At 43.5% G+C, this 21121-nt stretch overlaps 1 protein-coding gene across 2 annotated transcripts in view; it reads right to left on the bottom strand.

Annotated features, from left to right (window-relative positions):
* The window catches only part of zcchc4 (zinc finger, CCHC domain containing 4), a 106183-nt gene that overhangs the window by 74705 nt on the left and 10357 nt on the right, over nucleotides 1–21121 (bottom strand). For both annotated transcript variants that reach the window (XR_005946610.1, XM_041216477.1), the window contains exons 2-4: nucleotides 11663–11781; nucleotides 7129–7211; nucleotides 1065–1340 (exon numbers count right to left, since the gene is read on the bottom strand). Coding sequence is in view for 1 of the 2 variants with exons in the window: in XM_041216477.1 (XP_041072411.1) it covers nucleotides 1065–1340; nucleotides 7129–7211; nucleotides 11663–11781 (478 nt within the window). In the remaining variant the exon portion in view is untranslated. The remainder of the gene's footprint in view (nucleotides 1–1064; nucleotides 1341–7128; nucleotides 7212–11662; nucleotides 11782–21121) is intronic.

The following is a 21121-nucleotide window of genomic DNA, read 5'->3' as shown; positions in this document are numbered from 1 at the left end:
CAATCAATTTTTGGGTGTTAAAGTTCAGCTCTCTGTGAAAGCTAGTCACCAAGATGAAACTGATAACAGAGACATAGGCTGAAGAGACTGAACTTAATAGAAATGTTACAGCGAGAATAATTACATCTGGGAAAAATGAAAATAACTTGCATGCAAATTACCGCAATAGAACAGATTTGTAAGAATTGAAGTTATAATTTCAGGAAATGTTCACTTCCTCTGCACAAAGATTTCAATTCTATCCATTTGTACCACCACAATATACACATTTTAACTTTTCTTTAAATGAGCTGTAGTGAAATGGCCTGCTGCCTCTTGTTGTTATATTTAAAGAATGAACTGATGAGTGAGGCATCAGCGAGCAGCCAAGGCTCGAGAAGCTGCACCCCAAAACCATTCATCGCCATCAGAGAGGATAATGGGGGGAAAATAAAGAAAGAAATTTATCTTCTGATTTCTTTCTTGCCCATTCAACACTTGTAAACAGCCTGACCTTGTGCATCTACTAACGTTGCTCCACATGGGCCAACAGGTGGTATACACAGACTAGGATTATCTATTCCTCAGATTTCCTTACTTTTACTCGTACAGAGGAATGCACCCTCTACACAGCACCGCTTCACAGCAAAATAGTTAAGATCAGAAACTTGTCACAAGCTAGGAACTAAAATTGGATGCCATCACTGAAGCTGCTTTTACATCAGTCATTGGGGATGGGGAGTATTGGGGCTAGCAACTTATGTTCCAATTTCTTTTTAAAACCGGGTCTTCAGGGTGAAGAGAATAATCCAGCAAATTAGGGTTACCATGATGTGTAGGGTGCAATTCTCTTGAAAATTGTTCTGCTAAAATCTTTACCTAAGTCTATTAGATTTTTGCCTCATTTACCTTGGAAATGCCTCACAGGAACGTGACTTCCTATTAGCTGGCACCACTAGTTCACAGAATCCTAAAATCAGACAGATATCAGGGAAATTATTGGCTCATTGGTTGGGTTTAAGATGTTGTAGTGCAGGGAGATAAAGAGAGTCACAGCTTGAAATACTTCATTAACACTGACATACCGTGGCGTTCCAATACACAGCACTCTTCTAAAGCCCAATGAAACAATTAAATCCAATAAGAATTGGCAAGTGCGGTCAGCGAACAGGTACTGAGCATTAGTCTTCTTATTCTCAAGCGGAAGCAGCAAATGGCTGGGTCTTTTCAGCTGGCCGAGGGAGACATCTCCAATCAGACAGTGAGACGAATGCTGGTCCCACTCTTCAGGAAGCAACAAAATCTGACAGTCTGAGCAGAATATTCTGTTTGCCAAGGGTAAAGACACAAATTGCTGAAATCTGCAAGAAAACAGATATAAATAATCCATGCAAATTAATAGTTTCTTCAGCAAAAAAATGCTAACATCTTTCTAATTGGAAGAAAGTAGTTAAAAATAAAGTCAAAAGTTACTCAGAGATTCTGCACGTAGAAGCATTATACAGTTCCCATGTCATTGAACTCCATTTAAAAATGTTCATCATTCAAAATTTGAAATGAGATGTACAAGATCTTGCAGAAATTGCAGCTATTTGAAATTTTGTTAAAAACATCGGTTAGGAAATAGAGTAAGTTTAAGTAAGTTATTTCGGGATTTGTAGATGTTATGAATGAGTTTTAGCTTTAAAAGTTTAAGTTTGATTTGTATTTGTGTGTTAAGAAAGGTCAAATTGAGTTTTAATTCTCTTTAAACAGATGCTTGCATTTCTAATGAGAGTTTTAGACTTAAGAAGTTAAGCGAACACAAGAGTAGAAAAAAAGTGCTGTTGCCTAGCAACAGGGGTCCAGAGAGGCTGGTCCCTGCCACAGGCACATACAGTAAAACTAAAGAAATAGCAGTTTTAAGTTCAGTTTGAAGCCAGGACCCCAGAAAGACTGGACACTGCAAGAGGGAGCTGCAGGTTTCCCAAAAGATCCCAAGGCCAAAGGAGTGAGACAGAAACAGGGGAAAGTCCAAAGCAGATTTTCTAGTCAAAGGAGGACAGGAACCTGGAAAAGGTCCTGTTATGTGAAGTTAAGAGTGAGGGGCAGAGAGAAAAAGGCTCCATGCTTCAGATTTAAAGAGACAAAAGCTGCAAAAAGTAGATATAAAGTGAGAACAGCTTGCAAGAGGTAAGGAGGTCCAGAGAGATAACTGAAGGTCTGTAACTCTTTGCTATGGGCAAGTGAAACTGTCATGAAACTATAATAATTTTCATAATATTATTGTGATTTATTTTAAAGGTAGTTTAATAGTAGGGTTTTTATGTGTGTAGGGAGTATTTAATGGAATTAGGGACAGCTAGTCTGGAGCTTTTGAGTGATAATAATGGAAGCTAGGTTTGAAATGCTAAATACATAAAGATGGCTGAAGTTTTAGAATGTGAGGTGTGAGGAACATTTGCATTTTTAGATAAACCAGAGTAGTGAATTTCAAAGAGATGGTAAGGTGTTACACCTTGCCATATGAAGCTAGGTCAAACAGTGTGTTTATTTTTCCCAAAGGTTACTGATAATATGAATACTATGGAAGATTTATGTTATGGGAAAAGTCAAATTGCAAAGACATATTGGAAAAATGGGATTCACATTAAAAAGGGAGAAACATGTATAAAGGAGATGAAGTTGTGTATAAGAGGGAAGGCATTCTAAGATCTAACACAAGTGCGAAAAGCCTCCAACCTTTATGCATTAAGTTGCTGTGTACAGGAACCAAATCTAAGAAAACTCACTTTGAATTTCACTGTCCAGGGTATTGTGTGCTTTGCTTGGGTCTGTTTAATTCTATTTGTTTTACTGTTGCCTTAACAGAGGTGTAAATGGGAGTCAGATTAATTAGGGGATTTAGGAGTTGTTATAGTAGTAATTTGTAGACATATGTATACACTTAAAATCTGTTCTACTATTAATAAATGTTTAATTTAGTTTTGTAAAAAACCTCTATTACTAAGGAATTCAAGGCACACATCTCGAAATAAAAATACAAATTGAAAAACAGTTGTGGCAGCTGTTTCGAGTTTCCCTCTGGGATTTGAACAGCTCAGCATTTACCATCTGCTGTGCCATAACAGAAGCAGTGGTACTGTTTTCGGCTGAGCCGATGACAGAGTGAGTGGAAGACAGCTTGAATGCATGTGGTGACCAAGGGAAGAGGAACATCAGAAGGAGAGTACAAAACTCTGGAGGTGAGCCTTTGCGGAAGGCATCTGAAAGAAAGCGTCAGTTTGCAAGAAGTTTCCAAAGCAAGTTCTTGGATAGTGGAGATTGGAAACCCTTGAGTGAAAGACAGAGTTCAGCAAGACCAGTTGGCTCACAGTGTGACAAGCATCTGCGGGGAGGCGGGGAGTTGTGGAGAGGTCCATAGCATCTGCCTGGGGTGGCACCTGTCACTTGGTTTCAGAGTGTGGTGTGTCTGACCACAGGGTGCCTATTGGTACATGGACTGTGTATTTACTGCGAACATTAAAGTATAAGGTAGCTTTTGTTACTTGTGTTATCCTTATAAATCTGTATATCTGTAAAGGTGTAGTTGGGGGTGAGGGAGTAATGTTTGATAAATAACTTATTCTTCTGTTAAAAGTTCATCAGCTGATGCCAGTGACTCTGTTCAGAAGCTACTCTCCACATCTAAACAAACAAATTCAAAGTTAGGATCTATAAAGATGGGTTCCACTCAGGGATCAGGCTTGTCCAGGGGTAACCTTAGCTGGGGGTCTTAACACATCCGATAATCAAACTGATGATCTTTATTCTAGCAACTTAAAAACTCCGCAGAGTTCACACAACATGTTACTGCTGCTTTAGCATGTGATGGCTCATCTCACTATTGAAGTTATTGGAAGCCTATCGTAAAGTTTATCGCCATTCGGCTTATCAAGTCTCCAAAAGCCATCTAGGCATATCTTCCTGCTGACTCTCCACATTCCTTTACAATATTCTTTCAAAAGAACCACCTTACTCCCTTTTAAAAGAGTCTAATGACTCTACTTCAACAATGGTGTGAGATTGTGGGAATGGTAGCGTAATGTTACTGGACTGGTAATCCAGAGGCCTGGAAGAATGCTCTGCAGACACAAGTTCAAATCAGGTGGGAGATTTTAAATTCAATTAATTAAAGTAAATCTGGAAGCAGCCGATTGCAGTAACAGTGACCACAAAGGTACCAGATTGTCGTAAAAATCCATCTGGTTCATGATGAGGATAGATTACATATTCAAGGCTTGATTATAAAAGATTAAGGAGTAATATCATGGAGCTATTTAAGATGACTAAGGAGAGATAGGGAGGATGGAGGGAAACTCTTCTCTGGCGGGAAATCCAAAACAATCTTACGATTAGAGTTCAGCTGCTCAGGGGTGATGCTCGGTAGCACTTCTTCACACAAGTGTTTAACTTAATGTTTACTATGAGGGTCCCGCCCATCAGCTGGAGAGCAAGCAGGAGCCCCACATTGCCTCTGTTGTGGAAGACCCGCAGCATTAAGTGACCAGCGCTGGGTCTTTGCCAGGGTTAAGGACCCCTGGAGTGGAGATTGCACCCCACTAAGAGTTGCCAGCCAATCAGAGGCCAGCAGCTCTCCATTGCCCAGTGCCACCAGGAGCAATGGCACTCTACCAGAGGCCCAGAAACACAGACCTCGGCCCAAAGGTGAATGAGGGCAGGATGGGGGTTGCAGGGTGGGTGTCGCAGGAGGGGTCGAAGGCAAGGGCAGGGGGTGGCTTGCAGCAGACTCTCCTCTTCCCTGTTTCTGGGTCCTCAATCAGGCAGAATATCTTTGGAAAAAGGGATCCCCTACCTCTCTCCCCAAGAGCCTGCAAGCAATTCCAACGGTATTTGCTTCTCAGGCTCCCTGCATGACAACTCCCCTTCCCTCCAGTGAGGGGCAACATTAATTACAGATCTCAGTTGGTGTCCTGGCAGGAAGGCTGCTCATGATTATTCCTGCCCACACTTTATGGGTCTGAGGCCGGAAGGTAGCGAGGTCCCCATTCCATACCCTCTTGCCCAAGTAAATGCCACCCCCCACCTCCAAACTCACCTCCAGGGAGGGGATCATTAAATTCTGCCTTTAAATTTTCTTTAAATATTGTGAAGGAAATCTAAAAGTCTCACCTTCGAAAAAGCTGTTGAGGCTGCAAATTGAAAATTTCAAAAGTGATTTTAATATATTTTTGTTAAGCAATGTTATTGAGGGTTAAAGGAATCAAGGCAGGCAGGGAAGAGTTAAAATACAGATTAGCCATGATCTTCTTGTATTGCACAGAAAAGGCTGGAGGGGCTGAATGGTCCATTCTTGTTCCTTCCAATGTCCCTAGTATACAGGGCTGTAGAGGGAGAGGCATTTTTTAAAAAACAGATTAGAAAAATGGACAGAATATTCTCCATGGCAAATCCACTGGTTGGCAGTGAAGATCATGTGATGTAGAACAGGCTCTTTTAATGGCATCAGGAATGCTGCCATAGCCATGCCAACATGGAGAAAGGAGTCGGTTGGTCGACTGTAAACCATCACTTAGGCTCCCAATGCCATTCATGCTCATTCCAAGTTAGATCCTCCCACTCCCCAGTGAAACTGCTGACCTGCAATTTACTGTTCAGTTATATTCAATGGACAACCTTCAAGTTTTGAATCTTCACCGGAAACATATTCAATCTTTGCCACTCACTGACTCATCCCCTGACCCTGCTCAGCGGTCACTGACTCCAAATGCACAATAGTCCAGTTCAGATGCCACATTTCTACTCAAAAAACCCGGTGTTTTCTGTTCGCTCTCTTTCACTCTCCAGCAAACTTAGTCTAAGGACAGAATGCTTATCAGCAGAAATACTCTTCGCAACAATAACCCATGAACCTTCTACTGAATGAACTTTTAAGGAAGTCGACAGCCACTCCAGCCATTTTGCTTCACAGGAACTGCTTTTGAGGGATACAGTTAACGTTTCGAGTCCAAATATTCAGTCATTATTGAGTTCAACAACTTTAGATCATGAACTCTTTCCTCCATCCCCTCCCCCTTTCTGATCCCCCTTTTTCCAATAATTTATATATATTTTTCTTTTCCCACCTTTTCCATTATTTTTAAATATATTTCCATCCATTGTTTTATCTCTATCTTTTAGCCTATTTCAATCCCTTACCCCCCACCCCCACTAGGGCTATCTGTACCTTGCTCGTCCGGCTTTCTACCCTTAATGTCCCCGTTAGTACATTTCTTAGATAATATCACCACCTTCAACACCTCTTTGTCCTTTTGTCTACGACATCTTTTGGCAATCTCCACCCATCACTGGCCCTCTATCCAGCTCTACCTGTTCCCACCACCACCACCACCCACCACACCCCCCCTCCCCCCCTTTAAACCAGCTTTTTTTCACCTCTTTTCTATTTTTCCTTAGTTCTGATGAAGAGTCATTCGGACTCGAAACGTTAACTGTATCCCTCTCCGCAGATGCTGTCGGACCTGCTGAGTTTTTCCAGATATTTTTGTTTTTGTTCTAGATTTCCAGCATCCGCAGTATTTTGCTTTTATCTTATTGCTACTTATGTCAGTGTAGCCAATTCAAAAATAGTCTAAAGGCCAACTGGGCTGAGAGTACACAAAGAGGTTTTGCTCCTTAAAAAGTTTCCTTAAAAATAATTCTCCTTTTGTTTCTCTTTCTATGTTTGAAACTCTTAAATTTTGAATTTCTCTAACTCAATTTGTCACTTATGCCCTCCCTCCTGATTTCTTCTTAAACTCTCCATTTGAATATCAGGTTTGAATCAGGATTAAAGAAAAGAACAGCTTTCATTTATATGGTTCCTCTCACATCCTTTGGACATGCAAAGCTGCTTTCCCTGGGACCTGCAGAGGGTGCTGCACTGTTTCCATCTCTCACTTCAAGTCACTTGCAGGGTGAAATGTGGTGATTGAATGGTCAAGGGTAGGTCTAACTAACCAACAGCAGGCGTCGTTCGTTAGCCTGCCACCACAACTTCTAGACCAGTAACTACATTGTGCTACATTGGATCCTTAAGTTCCTGCACTCCTGAGAATTTCTGTCACGGGATACAGTAATCTCTATCATCCCTACCATGTAACTATCTAGTACACTGTACCAGTTCATTACCTCTCCACATATTGCTTGTGAGTAAACGGTGGTTGTCGACTTCGATTAAATTCTTCTCTTGCTGATTGCCGGGCCTCTGATATCTGAAAATGACAGTGCAATACAAGCAATGGTTAAAGTCACACCTGAAGCAATAGATGAACGATTCTTAGTCAAGCTAAATGCCAAATTAAACAAGTCAACAGTTCATCACTATCAGCAGCGGAAATTGGAGGAGAAAGATCAAAGGTCAGTCAAACATGGCACTCAAACTTACAACGTGTCAATCTAACAATCTGCTCAAAACATAGATAGCAAAACAGACACAGAGAGGTGGGAAGCACATTACTTTTCTATCTCAAAATGTAAATCTATGACATTGTTAGAGGCAATTGTAACAAGGACAGATGTCACAATAAATCGATCCTGGTAAATGATGGCAACAAAGTCTTGAGAGAAATTCTGCAGCTCCCAGAGGTATAAAGTGCATTTGTCCTAGCTTATTCTAACTCCTGGCAAACCTTCTCAGCTCATAGTTAATTGTAAATAAAACTGTGTACAAAAGTGCGGGCTCTGGTGTTGTGTTGATTTTTTTTGCTACTGATACAAAAAGTGGAGGCTGAAGCCAGTTCCAAGTTTGCATGAGTGTGAACAGCTTGGTGGGCTGTCGCTTCAATTCTATGTCTGAACTGAGAGCCCAGGCAGAACCCTATGATGTTGGAAAGGGTCAACTCTAGCATGGAGAACACTATCTGCATCACTGCTGGCTTTCCAATGTACTGAAACAAAAGGCTACAAAATTTAATGATGATGGAAGGTGTCATTGACAGTGCTATCAAGTGGCAAATACTCACAAATAACCGCTCACTGATGCTCAGTTTTGGTTTCACTAGGACCACTCAGCTCCTGCCATTATTACAGCCTAGGTCCAAATATGGACAAAATTTCTGAATTCGAGGGGTGAGGCAAGAATGACAGTGGGCGGTAACAACCTTGAAGTGGAAATCAGCTTCGGTTTGCAACGCCGTGCCCAAATACTTGCAGGAATTTCCTCCCAATCCTATCTTGCCCAAACTTCTGACTCAGGCTGGGCGACATCCAGGCAATGCAGCTCGTCCACAAGGTCCAGAGTTGAAGTCCAGCTCCGTCGAATCGACTTTTGTTATGGCACTAGCTGCCGTGAACCAGGTAAGTTAAAGGTGCCAACAAAGTTTAAAGATCCTTGACAGGCCTCAGGGGTGTGAAGGTCGGACCTTGGGCTGATGTGGAAGTGAGAGGTGGGTCCGCTGGAGGGGAGAAGAGGAGTCTCGTTGGGGTGGTTGGGGGGGGGGGGGGGTGGTTTGAGGATCAGGAATATCGTGGGGTGTGGTTAGTCAAGGCTCGGGGAGGAGGAAAAAGAGTGGGGGGTGGGTCAATCTGGGCCTTTACAAGAGCTACATTGAAGTTAGAAGAGATTTTAATTCTTCTAACCCATTCTGGGTAACTATTTGTGTAGCCCAGTTGGAACCATCCGATGTTTGAGATTTAAATCGCATTTTCGGATGTTTCCCAGAGCAGGGCAATTGTCCAGAGGAGGTTTGTCTCTCTGGGCAATTGCCATGTAAACCCTTACCCCCCAAATCGGACACTGGGGAGCTCGGAAGTTACAGCCCATGATTTGAGTGTGGCATCAAGGAACCCTAGCCTAAAACTGGCATCAATGGGAATCAGGGGGAAAACTCTCCCCTGGTTGGAGTCATACCTAGCACAGAGGAAGATGGTTGTGGTTGTTGGACATCAATCATCTCAGCTCCAGGACATCACTGCAGGAGTTCCTCAGAGTGGTGTCCTGGGCCCAACCATCTTCAGCTGCGTCATCAATAAATTTCCCTCTGTCATACAAACAGAAATGGGGATATTTGCTGCTGTGCAAAATATTCAGTTATATTTGCATCTTTTCAGATAATGAAGCAGTCCATGTATACACACAACAGGGCCTGGGCAACACTCATGGGAATTCTGCAGCAAGTTACTCACTTTCTGACTCTATAAAACCTGTCCAAGACACTAGTCAGGAGTGTGATGGAATACTCTCCACTTGCCTGGACAAGTGCAACTCCTACACTCAAGAAGTTCAACACAATCCAGGAGAAAGCAGCCCACTTGACTGATACCCCATCTAGCATCTTAAACATTCATTCTGTCCGCCGCCGATGCACAGTGGCTGCAGTGTGTATAGTATATGAGATACGCAGCAGCAGCTTACTAAGCCTCCTTCAATGCACATTCCAAAACTGCAAGCTCTACCATCTAAAAAATGTGCAGGAACACTACCATCTTCAAGTTCTCTTCCAAGTCACACACTACTGCCCTTCACTGTCGCTGGGTCAAAATCCTGGAACTCCCTCCCTAACAGCACTGTAGGTATACTACACCACACAGAGTGCAGCAGTTCAAGAAGATGGCTCACTACCACGTCCAAGGGCAGTTAGGAATGGGCAATAAATACTGGCCTTTCCAGTGACGCATACAGCCCAAGAACAAATTTAAAAAAACAACTTTCATACCACTGAATTCCCATTTTCATCAAATTCCTGTCGTCAATCTATTTAGCAAGCCACTGCATTTGCAGGATTCGCCCAGCTCTGTGTACATAGCCATAAGAAGTCTGACACCTTTTAAAAGTTGATACATACAAACAAGAGATAGGAAGGCAGTCGAATAATGACAAGTTAAACTATCCAAGGAGAAAGAATTGAAAGTTGATATGACTGGCCAACAGAAGGAAGAGGAGAGCCGAAGAGGCGGCGGGGGAGACACCTAAGAGTAGGCTTGGGTGCAGAACAGCAGGCAAAGTTTGTATGCAAATCATTAATTTATTTATTTTCTCCCCTACTCTTTCTAACTTCTCAGCAGCAAATATCACCGAAAAACCAAGTGAGCAAGCTGGGCCCAGGGCATGGGGGTGGAAGTGAAGGGTTTAAAGAAAGGCTTACAGTTACATAGCACTTTTCACAACTATAATGTAGTACTTTTGAAGTCATTGCTGCAATGTAGGAAACATGGCAGCCAATTTGCACACAGCAAGCTCTCACAAACAGTAATGTGATCATGGCAGGTATTCTGCTCTTTTTAAAGAGATGCTGATTGAGAGGGAGAACTTATCTGCTCTTCTTTGAAATAATGCAATGGGTTTTTTACTTCCATCTGGGAGGTTAGACAGGCCCACAGTTTAATATCTCTTCCAAAAGGCTGCATCCCCACAGTGCAGCACCCCTTCAGCACTGCACTGAAGGTTTGTCTTCAAATCCATGGAATGGAACCCACAACTTTCTGACTCAGAAGCAAGAGTGCTCACGACTGAGTCATGGCTGACACACTAAGGGGGGAATTCTAGAGTGTTAGGCTGAGGCAACTGAAGATTCTGTCCTTAATGGTGAAATGAAGAGATTGGAAAAACATCAAAGGTCAAAGGAAGGACTGAATAGTGATGCAGGACTGGAGGAGGTTGCAGTGACATAATTGGGCAAGGCTATGACAGATTTGAGGCAAAGATTCTAAACCTGATGGCCTGAATTTTCCAGCTGGCGATTTGGGGGTGGGGCCCGCTCGCTGAAGGGAAAATTACGTGGGATGACGTCGGGAGGAACCCCCGACGTCATCCCGATCCACTTAAATATTCAGGAAGGCGGGTGGACAGCGAAATCAGCTGTCCGCCCACAGGCCTATCAACGGCCAATTAAGGCCATTGACAGGTTAATTAAGGTAGTTAAATGCCCTGCCCGTCCAATCTTAAGGTTGATGGGCAGGCCAGGGGGCTTGAGTCAATGGCACAGGAACCGAGTTCAGAGTGAAAGTGGGAAGTGATGCCTCCAGTTCTCAATATTCAGTTGGAGAAAATTCTGACTCGCCCATAACGATGTTAGACAGTCTCACACCACATTGGTGGTCGGGGGATCAAGGGATGGTAAATAGGTAGAGCTGAGCTTCATCATGGAAATCAATGCTGTTCTGTCACTAGCTGCTAGGAAGTACATGAGAACAGTTTTGGTCCTCTTCTTTGGGGAGTAGTTGGTCTGCATCTTAGCCTCACATTTTAACACTACATAACATAGCAGATATCAAGTCATTCAACTTTGTGTTCTCAAATTGGGGGACTTTTGGATAAGGGACATGAAAAGGCATTCCATTTTACAGGGTTAGGGAATATTAACTATATCCACTATAACCATTTCTTAGCTAATATCACCACCATCAACACCTCTTAGCCAAAAGATGTCATAGACAAAAGGACAATCTCCACCTATCACTGGCCCTCTATCCAGCTCTACCTGTCCCACCCTCCCTTAAACCAGCTTATATTTCACCTCTCTTCTATTTTTCCTTAGTTCTGTTGAAGAGTCATACGGACTCAAAACGTTAACTGTGTTCCTCACCGCAGATGCTGTCAGACCTGCTGAGTTTTTCCAGGTATTTTTATTTTTGTTTTGGATTTCCAGCATCCGCAGTTTTTTGCTTTTAACCAGGGCAATGTTGTTCTAAATTCATGGACAGTTTCTTAATTATTCGTCCCTACCTTTTCATCTTCCCACTGGAAGAAGTTACAGTCCTTTCGATCTCTGCAGGCTGCACAGGCATAAAACCTCCTGGCTTCTTGCTTTTTGCGATTTACCTTTACAAACAACAAAGTTGGACCTGGAACAAACCAGCGAAGAAACGCAGTTACAGTAAGCTTAACACTTGCTGCACCTTTTGTAATATGTATAAATTAGAAAATCTGTGGCTGTTTAATGACATATGTTAGTGAGGTAATGCACTGTGTAATAGAATAGTTGGATGAGAACCTTTATCAAAACATCCCACCAGAACAAGTTCAATATACTTGAGGAAGAGTAAATGAGACTTAGCACTTTGTCAATGAGACAGAGAAAAGATTGGAAGATAACTCAACTCATTGCTTTTGTCCACCTACCAATTTAGAAAGTACATTTACCGTAAGGTAAGCATGTTTCAATGGATGAATAACAGGAATTAATGCTCAATCACGCCCTGGAAATTACAGCATTCTGTCAGCTCAACAATAACATTTCAAAAACCAGTTTTGCATACCTTTCTCTATCCAGCTCATGGGATAGTTACAGAACAGCACAGAGTGAGTCCGAGGAGGAAACTGTCTTCTCAAAATACCTGCATTAATATAGGGCTGATCCAAGTGACCAAGGATAACCCAGATTGCTTTACAAGCAATAAATTACTTATAAAGTGCAGATATTGTTATGTAAACAAATGCAGCAGCCAATTTGCACTCAGCAAACCAAGACATAAACAAAAATACCTGGTAAAACTCAGCAGGTCTGGCAGCATCAGTGGAGAGGAACACAGCTGATGTTTCGAGTGCCCATGATTTTTAATCCGAACTAATTAAAAATAGAGAAGGGGAGAAATATAAGCTGGTTTAAGGGGTTGGCGGGGGGGGGGGGAGGTAGTGGTTGGGACAAGAGGAGCTAGGTAGAGGGCCTGTGATAGGTGGAGATAACCAAAAGATTTCAGACAAAAGGATAAAGAGGTGTTGAAGGTCGTGATATTATCTAAAGGAATGTGCTAATTAAGGGTAGAAAGCAGGACAAACAAGGTACAGATAGCCCTAGTGGGGGTGGGGTGGGGGGAAGGAATCGAAAAAGGCTAAAAGGTGGGGATAAAACAATGGATGGAAATACATTTAAAAATAATGGAAATAGATGCGAACAGAAAAATCTATATAAATTATTGGAAAAAGCAAAAAGGAGGGGGAAAATCGGAAAGGGGGTGGGGATAGAGGAGAGAATTCATGATCTAAAGTTGTTGAACTCAATATTCAGTCCGGAAGGCTGTAAAGTGCCTAGTCAGAAGATGAGGTGCTGTTCCTCCAGTTTGCGTAGAGCTTCACGGGAACAATGCAGCAAGCCAAGGACGGACATGTGGGCATGAGAGCAGGGTGGAGTGTTGAAATGGCAAGTGACAGGGAGGTCTGGTCAACGCAAACTGGAGGAACAGCACCTCATCTTCCGACTAGGCACTTTACAGCTTTCCGGACTGAATACTGAGTTCAACAACTTTAGATCATGAATTCGCTCCTCTATCCCCACCCCCTTTCCGATTTTCCCCCTCCTTTTTGTTTTTTCCAATAATTTACATAGAGTTTTTTTTTCCCACCTATTTCCATTATTTTTAAATGTATTTCCATTCATTGTTTTATCTCTATCTTTTAGCCTTTTTCGATTTCTTCCCCCCACCCCACCCCCACTAGAGCTATCTGTACCTTGCTTGTCCTGCTTTCTACCCTTAATTAGCACATTCCTTTAGATAATATCACCACCTTCAACACCTCTTTGTCCTTTTGTCTGTGAAATCTTTTGGTTATCTCCACCTATCACTGGCCCTCTACCTAGCTCTTTTTGTCCCAACTCCCCCACCACTACCACCACCTTTAAGCCAGCTTATATTTCTCCCCTTCTCTATTTTACATTAGTTCTGTTGAAGTCATGCGGACTCGAAACGTCAACTGTGCTGATCTCCACCGATGCTGCCAGACATGCTGAGTTTTTCCAGGTATTTTTGTTTTTGTTTTGGATTTCCAGCATCCGCAGTTCTTTGCTTTTATTTTTGCACTCACGTACAGTAAATTAAGTGAATGACTGGTTAGTAAAGGGACAATGCACAGTGAGGAGAGCAAGTCCTACCAAGGGAAGAAAAACAAGAGGCAATTAGTTTTAGAAAAGCAATGCAATATACAAATAAAAATTGGCTTCTTCAGTTGAATTGCAACTGATCTCAATACAACTGATATCACTAAATATCTAGGTGAAGATAAAATAATTAGAAGCAGCTAACATGACTTTCAAGATAGTGGAAATCTGAAACTCTCTGCTCCAGCAGACACTGTGGACGCTGGGTCAAACTGAAATTTTCAAGTCTGAGATTATTAAGTAGGGTAGCAAGAAGTATGGATTAAAGGTGGGTAAATGGAGTTGAGGAATACATCAGCCATGATCTAATAATTGAATAATTGGAACATGCTTGAGCGACTGAATGGCCAATTCCTCGCCCTATTTAGAAAAAGACTATCAATAAGTAGACAGAAGATGGGAAAAAAAACACAGTACAAACCTCAAAAATCCTCTCTCATTGTACCCAAAGAGATGACTGAAGATGATTAAGGAGCTTGCAATTAGTGGAAGGTGGAAAGTTGGATTAAAAATTGGCTAGAAGGGAGAAAGAGGGAGTAGAATAGTAATTAAAGGCAGTTTCTCAGAATACTTTGAAGTGGGTAGTGGGTTCCAAAAGTGTCTCCTTCTGGAGTGGCTTCTGCTCAATGTGTACTTCAATTGCTTGGATGTAGGGCTAAAGAGAAAGTCTCCAAGTTTGTATATGATACTAAAAATAGGAAGCATCAAATAATTCTGAGAACCATGGGAATGTAAACTGACAATTTAAAAAATTAAAATGGGAGTCTTCCCCGGTGTATTACTTCTTTTTATTCATTCATGGGATGTGGGCTTTGCTGGCTGGGCCAACATTTATTACCCATCCCTAGGTGCCCTTGAGAAGGTGGTGATGAGCTGTCTTCTTGAACCGCTGCAGGTGTGGGTACATCCACAGTGCTGTTAGGAAGGGACTTTCAGGATTTTGACCCAGCAATGGTGAAGGAATGGCGATATATTCCCAATTCAGGATGGTGAGTGACTTGGAGGGAACTTGCAGGTGGTGGTGTTCCCATCTATCTGCTGCCCTTGTCCTTCTAGATGGTGGAGATTGTGGAATTGGAAGGTGCTGTCTAAGGAGCCTTGGTGAATTCCTGTAGTGCATCTTATAGATGGTACTGACATGACTGACATTACACGCCAGTAAACTTAAAGAAGTTCAGTCTATGTGAAGTGCTTTGAGATATTTGAAAAAGGTAATTAATATGTAAGTATACATGTTAGAAAAAGTCACAAGCAACTCCCTTTAAAGATATTAAGCAACTTGCTGCATATAATTTCACTATCTTAAGGTAAAGCGATGGGCAAGAAAGAACATGGCTAATCTGACAAGAAAGTGAATTCCTTTTATCCACCTACCAATTTGGGAAGGTACATTTACTGTAAGATAAACATGTTTCAATGGATGAACAACAGGAAGTAACACTCAGTCACACCCTGGAAACTACAGCATTCTGACAGCTTGACATTACATTCCAAAAAAACAATTCAGCATACCTTTCTCTGTCATATTATGGGACAGATCCTGCAAAGCAACAACTATTCAGTGTTTGGCAAGAGAGTAAGATTAAGAAAACAAACTGTGAATGTTGGAAATCTATATCTGAATGTCTGAAAATGCTAGGCAACGACAATAAATCCAGCAGCACCAGAAAAGTGTCAAGGGCTCAACAGGTGTTCATGCATTTCAAGTTTACAAAGTGTTCTGCTCATCTTCTATGCATTAAAAAAAGAGAACAAGTAAACCAATAACTGACTGAATCCAATCCAGTGACATAATAAAGATAAAATACTGCGGATGCTGGAAATCTGAAACAAAAGCAAAAAATACTGGAAAAACTCAGCAGGTCTGACAGCATCTGTGGAGAGAAAGAGTTTATGTTTAGAGTCCGCTCTGAAAAAAGAGCCATAAGGACTTGTCTTTTTCTCCACAGATGCTGTCAGGCCTGCTGAGTTTTTCCAGCATTTTTTGGTTTTGGTCCGGTGACATAATCATAGGTTTGTAAAATTTCATTATTCACAAGGTGGTTTTAAATAAGTCTTTTGAATCCCAAAATTACGTTAATGTCACGTAATACCAAATTCAGGCCAATTTGGGGAGGGGGGGGGCAATAAGTTCAATTCCGAAGAAAGGTCATTGAGCTGAAACTTCAGCCGTTTCTTGCTCCACAGATACTCTCAGGCTTTGAGTATTTCCAGCATCTTCTATTTTTATTTCAGATTTCTGTAGCACTTTGCTCATGAAAAAGAATATCGTCTTTGAAAAATTAAATTTGAGCCTTTTTCCAGTGATGTAATTGTACAGTGTTTGCCACCAATTATTATTTTAACCATTTAATAACATTGACCCACAAAACACAAACAGCTTTTCTTTGGTATCAAAGTGAAAAATGTTCAACTCCCCTGCTCTGTTAAATTGCTAACCTTATTGGCAGTGGAGTGACTGCAGGCAAGTGCAGAGGGTCAAATAATCTCAAATGACCCTAAAAGGAGATTATGTCAGGAAAGAAATAGAAAGGTATGCCCTGATAAACAGGGAAATATTACTGGACTAATAATCTAAAGAATACAAATTCAAATTTCACTGTGGTTGACTCTTGACCGTTCTCTGAAATGGTTCAGCAAGCCACTCCATTAGAGACAAATAGGGATGGATAATAAGTTCTGGCCTTGGCAGTGACATCCACAACACGTGAATAATTTAAAAAAAAGGATATTTGAAAATTTGGACATTATTCTTAAAATCTGGAAATAAAATGCTGCAAACATTAAAAGTGACTATGAAGCTGTTGGATTATCGGAAAAATGTTTTTTTAAGGAAGGAAACTTGCTGTTTTTAGGCAGCCTGATTGATATTTGGTTCCACACGTGATTGACTCATAACTGCGCTCTGGAGTAGCCATGCAAGCCACTCAGATTGGAAGATATGAACAGAAGTAGGCCATTCAGCCCTTCGAGCCAGGTCTGCCATTCAACTAGATCATGGTTGATCTGTACATTAAACTCCATTTACCTGTTTTGGTTCCATATGCCTTAATTTAGCCTGTTTAGCCCTGGTACCATTCTGGTGAAATTGGCACTCCAACCCCCTTCAGGGTCAATATATTCTTCCTGAGGAGCAGTGCCCAGAATTGAACAGTACTCCAGATGCAGTCTAAGCAGAGGTTTATCCAATCATTGCCTAACTTCCACCCTTTTGTATTCTAGCTCCCTTGAAGGCATAGAAATTAGGAGGAGTAGACCATTCAGCCCTTCAAGCTTGCTCCACCATCCAATATGGCAATGGCTGATCGTCCATCTCAACGTCATATTCCCACTTTCTCTCCATACCCCTTGATGCCCCTAATATCCAAAAAATTATCAATTTCTTTCTTGAACATACTCAGTGACCTGGCCTCCACAGCCTTCTGTGGGAGAGAATTCCTCTGCGTGAAGAAATTTTCCCTCATCTCCGTTCTAAATGGCCTGCCCCGTATTCTGAGACCGTGGCCCTGGTTCTAGACTCCCCCAACCAGCAGAAACATCCTCCCTGCATCTAGTCTGTTTAGCCCTGTTAGAATTTTATATGTTTCAATCAGGTCCCCTCTCATTCTTCAAAACTCTAGTGAATACAGGCCCAGTCAAACCAATCTCTCCTCATACGACAGTCCTTTCATCCCCAGTATCAGCCTAGTGAACCTTCGCTGCACTCCCTCTATGGCAAGTATATCCTTTCTTTAGGTAGGGAGACCAAAGCTGCACAGGATACTCCAGGTGTGGTCTCACCAAGGCCCTGTATAACTGCAATAAGACATCCTTACTTCTGAACTCAAAGACAAGCATTCCACTGGTGTTTAAATTTTCTTGTACATTAACACTACCAGTTTGTTATTATTTTTGTATATGGACCCCTAATTCTCTGCTCCACCACAGTTCATAGCTTCTCATCCTTCAGAGAATACTCTGACCTATCTTTCTTAGTCCAACTTGGATGGCCTCATACTTTCCCACATTGAATTCCATCTACCAGTTTTGTCCAAGTTATATCAGACTGTTTTAATCTGGCCCCATGTCATTGCTAATCACAAGATATGTTGTTTTATAGCAATAACATACAATAGATTCTGCAATTTATTTATTTATAGGTTAAATCGGACCAAGTACTTGTAACCTATAGACACTAATCTGGTACTGAATTATCTACATTCTGAAGGGAGAGAACATAGTGAGCACCCCATGCATTCTCCAGTAAGCAGCATTTTACGTTTAGGGGTTAACTATTAAATCTTTGCAAACTAATCCATACGAGTGCAGGTTTTAGCTTATAGACTTAGGCCGGGATTTTCTGTGCCTACTGGCGTTGGGTGTGTTTGGTGACGTGAGCACAAAATATGGCACAATCAGTTTTACCAGTTCGCAACTGTCTGCTCAACCCACCGATGGCAGGCCAAGTTTCCCAATCAGTCGGGTGGGTGGGGTTTCAGGCAGCCACTAGCGCACTAACCTCTGGCCATTCAAATGGTGGCCAGCACTGTCCGGGAAACGTTAAGGGTCCTTCACACTTAACCAGGACAGGTTCTTAGTACACCCATGCTAACCACGTGTCTATCTCTCTTTCAGCCTGCAGGAGAAGTACATCAGGGTCATGGAGCCTGGTGAACTAGCTGTATGCCTGATGCCCTAAAGAGAGCGAAGACAATGGAGAAGAGAGTAGCTGAGGTTCCTGGCTGCGCAGAGGGAGGAGCAGCAACCTCAGGAAGAGGGGGTGGATGGGGTTCCCACACACACCACTGAAGAGCCACAGCGAGCTGGTCGCTGATTGTGCCCAGCGAAACCCAGGGTCTATAGACGCTGCCTTTCATTCCTGCTGATGACTGAAAGCCAGTGTCACTGGAAACTGCGCATGTCAAGGGACCTGGAGGGTATCCATTGACAGTGGCCATGAAAGTGACCGTGGTGCTCAATTTCTACACCAGTGGCTCCTTTCAAGGCTCTACAGGTGACCCCTGTGGGATTTCACAAGCCTCCACCAACAAATGCATCCATATGGTCACAGATGCCACCTTCGCGAGGACACACAACTTTGTGCGTTTCACCAGGGACAAGGAGAGCCAGGATGTAAGAGCGATTGGATTCACCCAGATCTCGGGTTTCCCACAGGTGCAGGATGCAATCAACTGCACTCATGTGGCGCTCAGGACCCCGTCACAACATGCACTGAACTACATCAGCCACAAGGGATTCCAGCTGCTGGTGTGTGACCACCAGAAATGCATCCTGCAGGTGCGCACACAGTTTCCAGGGAGTGTGCACGATTCCTAGATTCTCAGTCAGTCACAGATCCCTGAAGTCTTCCAGAGCCCACAGAGGCTGCAGGGTTGGCTCCTCAGGGGACAAGGGCTTCCCGCAGAGGATGTGGCTGATGACACCAGGCAGCGGCCTCAGACTGCAGCAGAGAGACGGTTTAATGAGGCTCATGCTGCAGCTCGCAACTCGGTGGAGCAGACCATCGTGATGCTGAAGATGAGGTTCCAGTGCCTAGACCAGTCTGGCGGAGCCCTGCAATGTAGTCCACGAGGGTGTCAAGCATCGTTGTTGTCTGCTGCGCCCTTTACAACTTGGCACTACAAAAGGGAGACGAGCTGGCTGAGAAGGAGCTGGAGGTTTCCTCCGATGAGGAGGATACCAATGAGGATGAGGTTGAGGAGGTCCCGGAAGGCGACAATGACGGGGATGAGGTCCTCGCACTGGTCAGATGAGGCGGGCTCACTCGGGAGGCCCTCATAGCTGCTACATTTGTAGAGGACAATGACAACATGCAGTGAGGTGACCCCATAGATCTTCACGTGGCCTCTGAGAATATTTGACTCTGTTTAGCTGAGGGTAGCTCGCTTGCACTCTGTGATCATATCATAGAGTCACATCCATGAAACTTTAGAAGCATCTGATCCTTTGTCCGCTTTCAGCACCTGACCCCTTCAGGAGCATAGCGTCACTGGTCACAGATGCTGATGAGATGGGGGTCAGCGCCACCTTAAATGTGCTGAGAGCACACAGAGAGAATGGTGGAACTCTGTGGCGCCTGTCAACTACATTCTGGCTAGCACCATCGAGGTACAGGCATCCAGGGAGTGTGAGGCCAGGCCATCACTTTGGTCTGAAGACTGTACAGAGCACAGGGAAGAGGCCCTGGACTGAGACACCTGCCTTTATCTTGTGCAGAAAGGTTTCACATCTGAGTGACACGAACACTGCTCATCAGAACAAGGAGCCACAGGCAGGGAGGAAGTGCAAGAGATTAACACCCAGGCCATGCAATTAATTCTTCTTAACTTTCCTAACCCTGCCACTATGTCTTGGTGCTTCCCAGGCATCCACAGTGGAGTTGGAGGCAGCCTGCTGACTGCAACATCCTGTCAGTGATAACTTTGGCAGCCGTCATGTGGAGGTTCAAAACTGGGACAGCCCCAGCCTGCTTTCGGGGTCCTGCTGTGTGGCAGTGGCACCCTCCTCGGCCTGTGGAGCTGGAGCTGCTGAGGTCACAGGAAGAGGGGTTCAGATGGGCCAGATACTCCCAGAGTCCCCTGGATGAATGGCCACCGAGTGTGCACCTGCTGATCCTCCTCTCTATGGGTGCCCAAGGGCCCCTGGCTGATTCCTTGAAGAGAAGGGGTATCTGGAGTGAGATCAACTTGCCCGGCATCTCTCTCACGTACACGCTATTGGAGGCCAATTCTGGTGTCAGCGATGGAGTTTAGCCCACGCAGCAGTGCAGGACTATTGTTCTGCACAAAAGTCTTCATGGTGGCTGCCATCCTACCAGTGTTGACCTCAGTGTGTTGGCATGCTGGTGCTATCACCTCAGCCTGAAGACGGAAGCTTTCCTCCATCGTGTCTTGTGATCTGAGGAGTGCAGCAGACATCCTTTCCTGATGTTCCCGAGTTTGCCTTTGCAGCTCCAGCAACTGTGACATGACGGAATCCAGAGGCTGGTTATTTGACTCAGACTCAGCAACGCTCTGGTCTCCAACAATGAGTAGTCCTGAGAAGTCCCTGCTGCCACCTGCTGTGGATCAGACAGTGCAATGTGCTCACCAGATTGTGATCCTGAGGCTATTCTAAAGCTAGGCCCCACCGAGGTGTGTGTTTCTGCGCTGATGGTGGTTGTGGGTGAGCGCTGTGATGGGACTTCAGAGGTTTCTTCGAGGCTTGTATGGAGGCCCTGGGTCATGGACTCCCTCAGCTGTTTCCCAGATGTACCTGCGAAAGCAAGGGGAGATAATTAGTGCATGGCAGAGGCCCGTGAAACAGGACAC

The sequence above is a fragment of the Carcharodon carcharias genome, chromosome 1, assembly GCF_017639515.1.
Source record: "Carcharodon carcharias isolate sCarCar2 chromosome 1, sCarCar2.pri, whole genome shotgun sequence".
Classification (NCBI taxonomy): domain Eukaryota; kingdom Metazoa; phylum Chordata; class Chondrichthyes; order Lamniformes; family Lamnidae; genus Carcharodon; species Carcharodon carcharias.
Note: the sequence above shows the minus strand (reverse complement) of the source record. Positions and strands in the feature narration are given on the sequence as shown.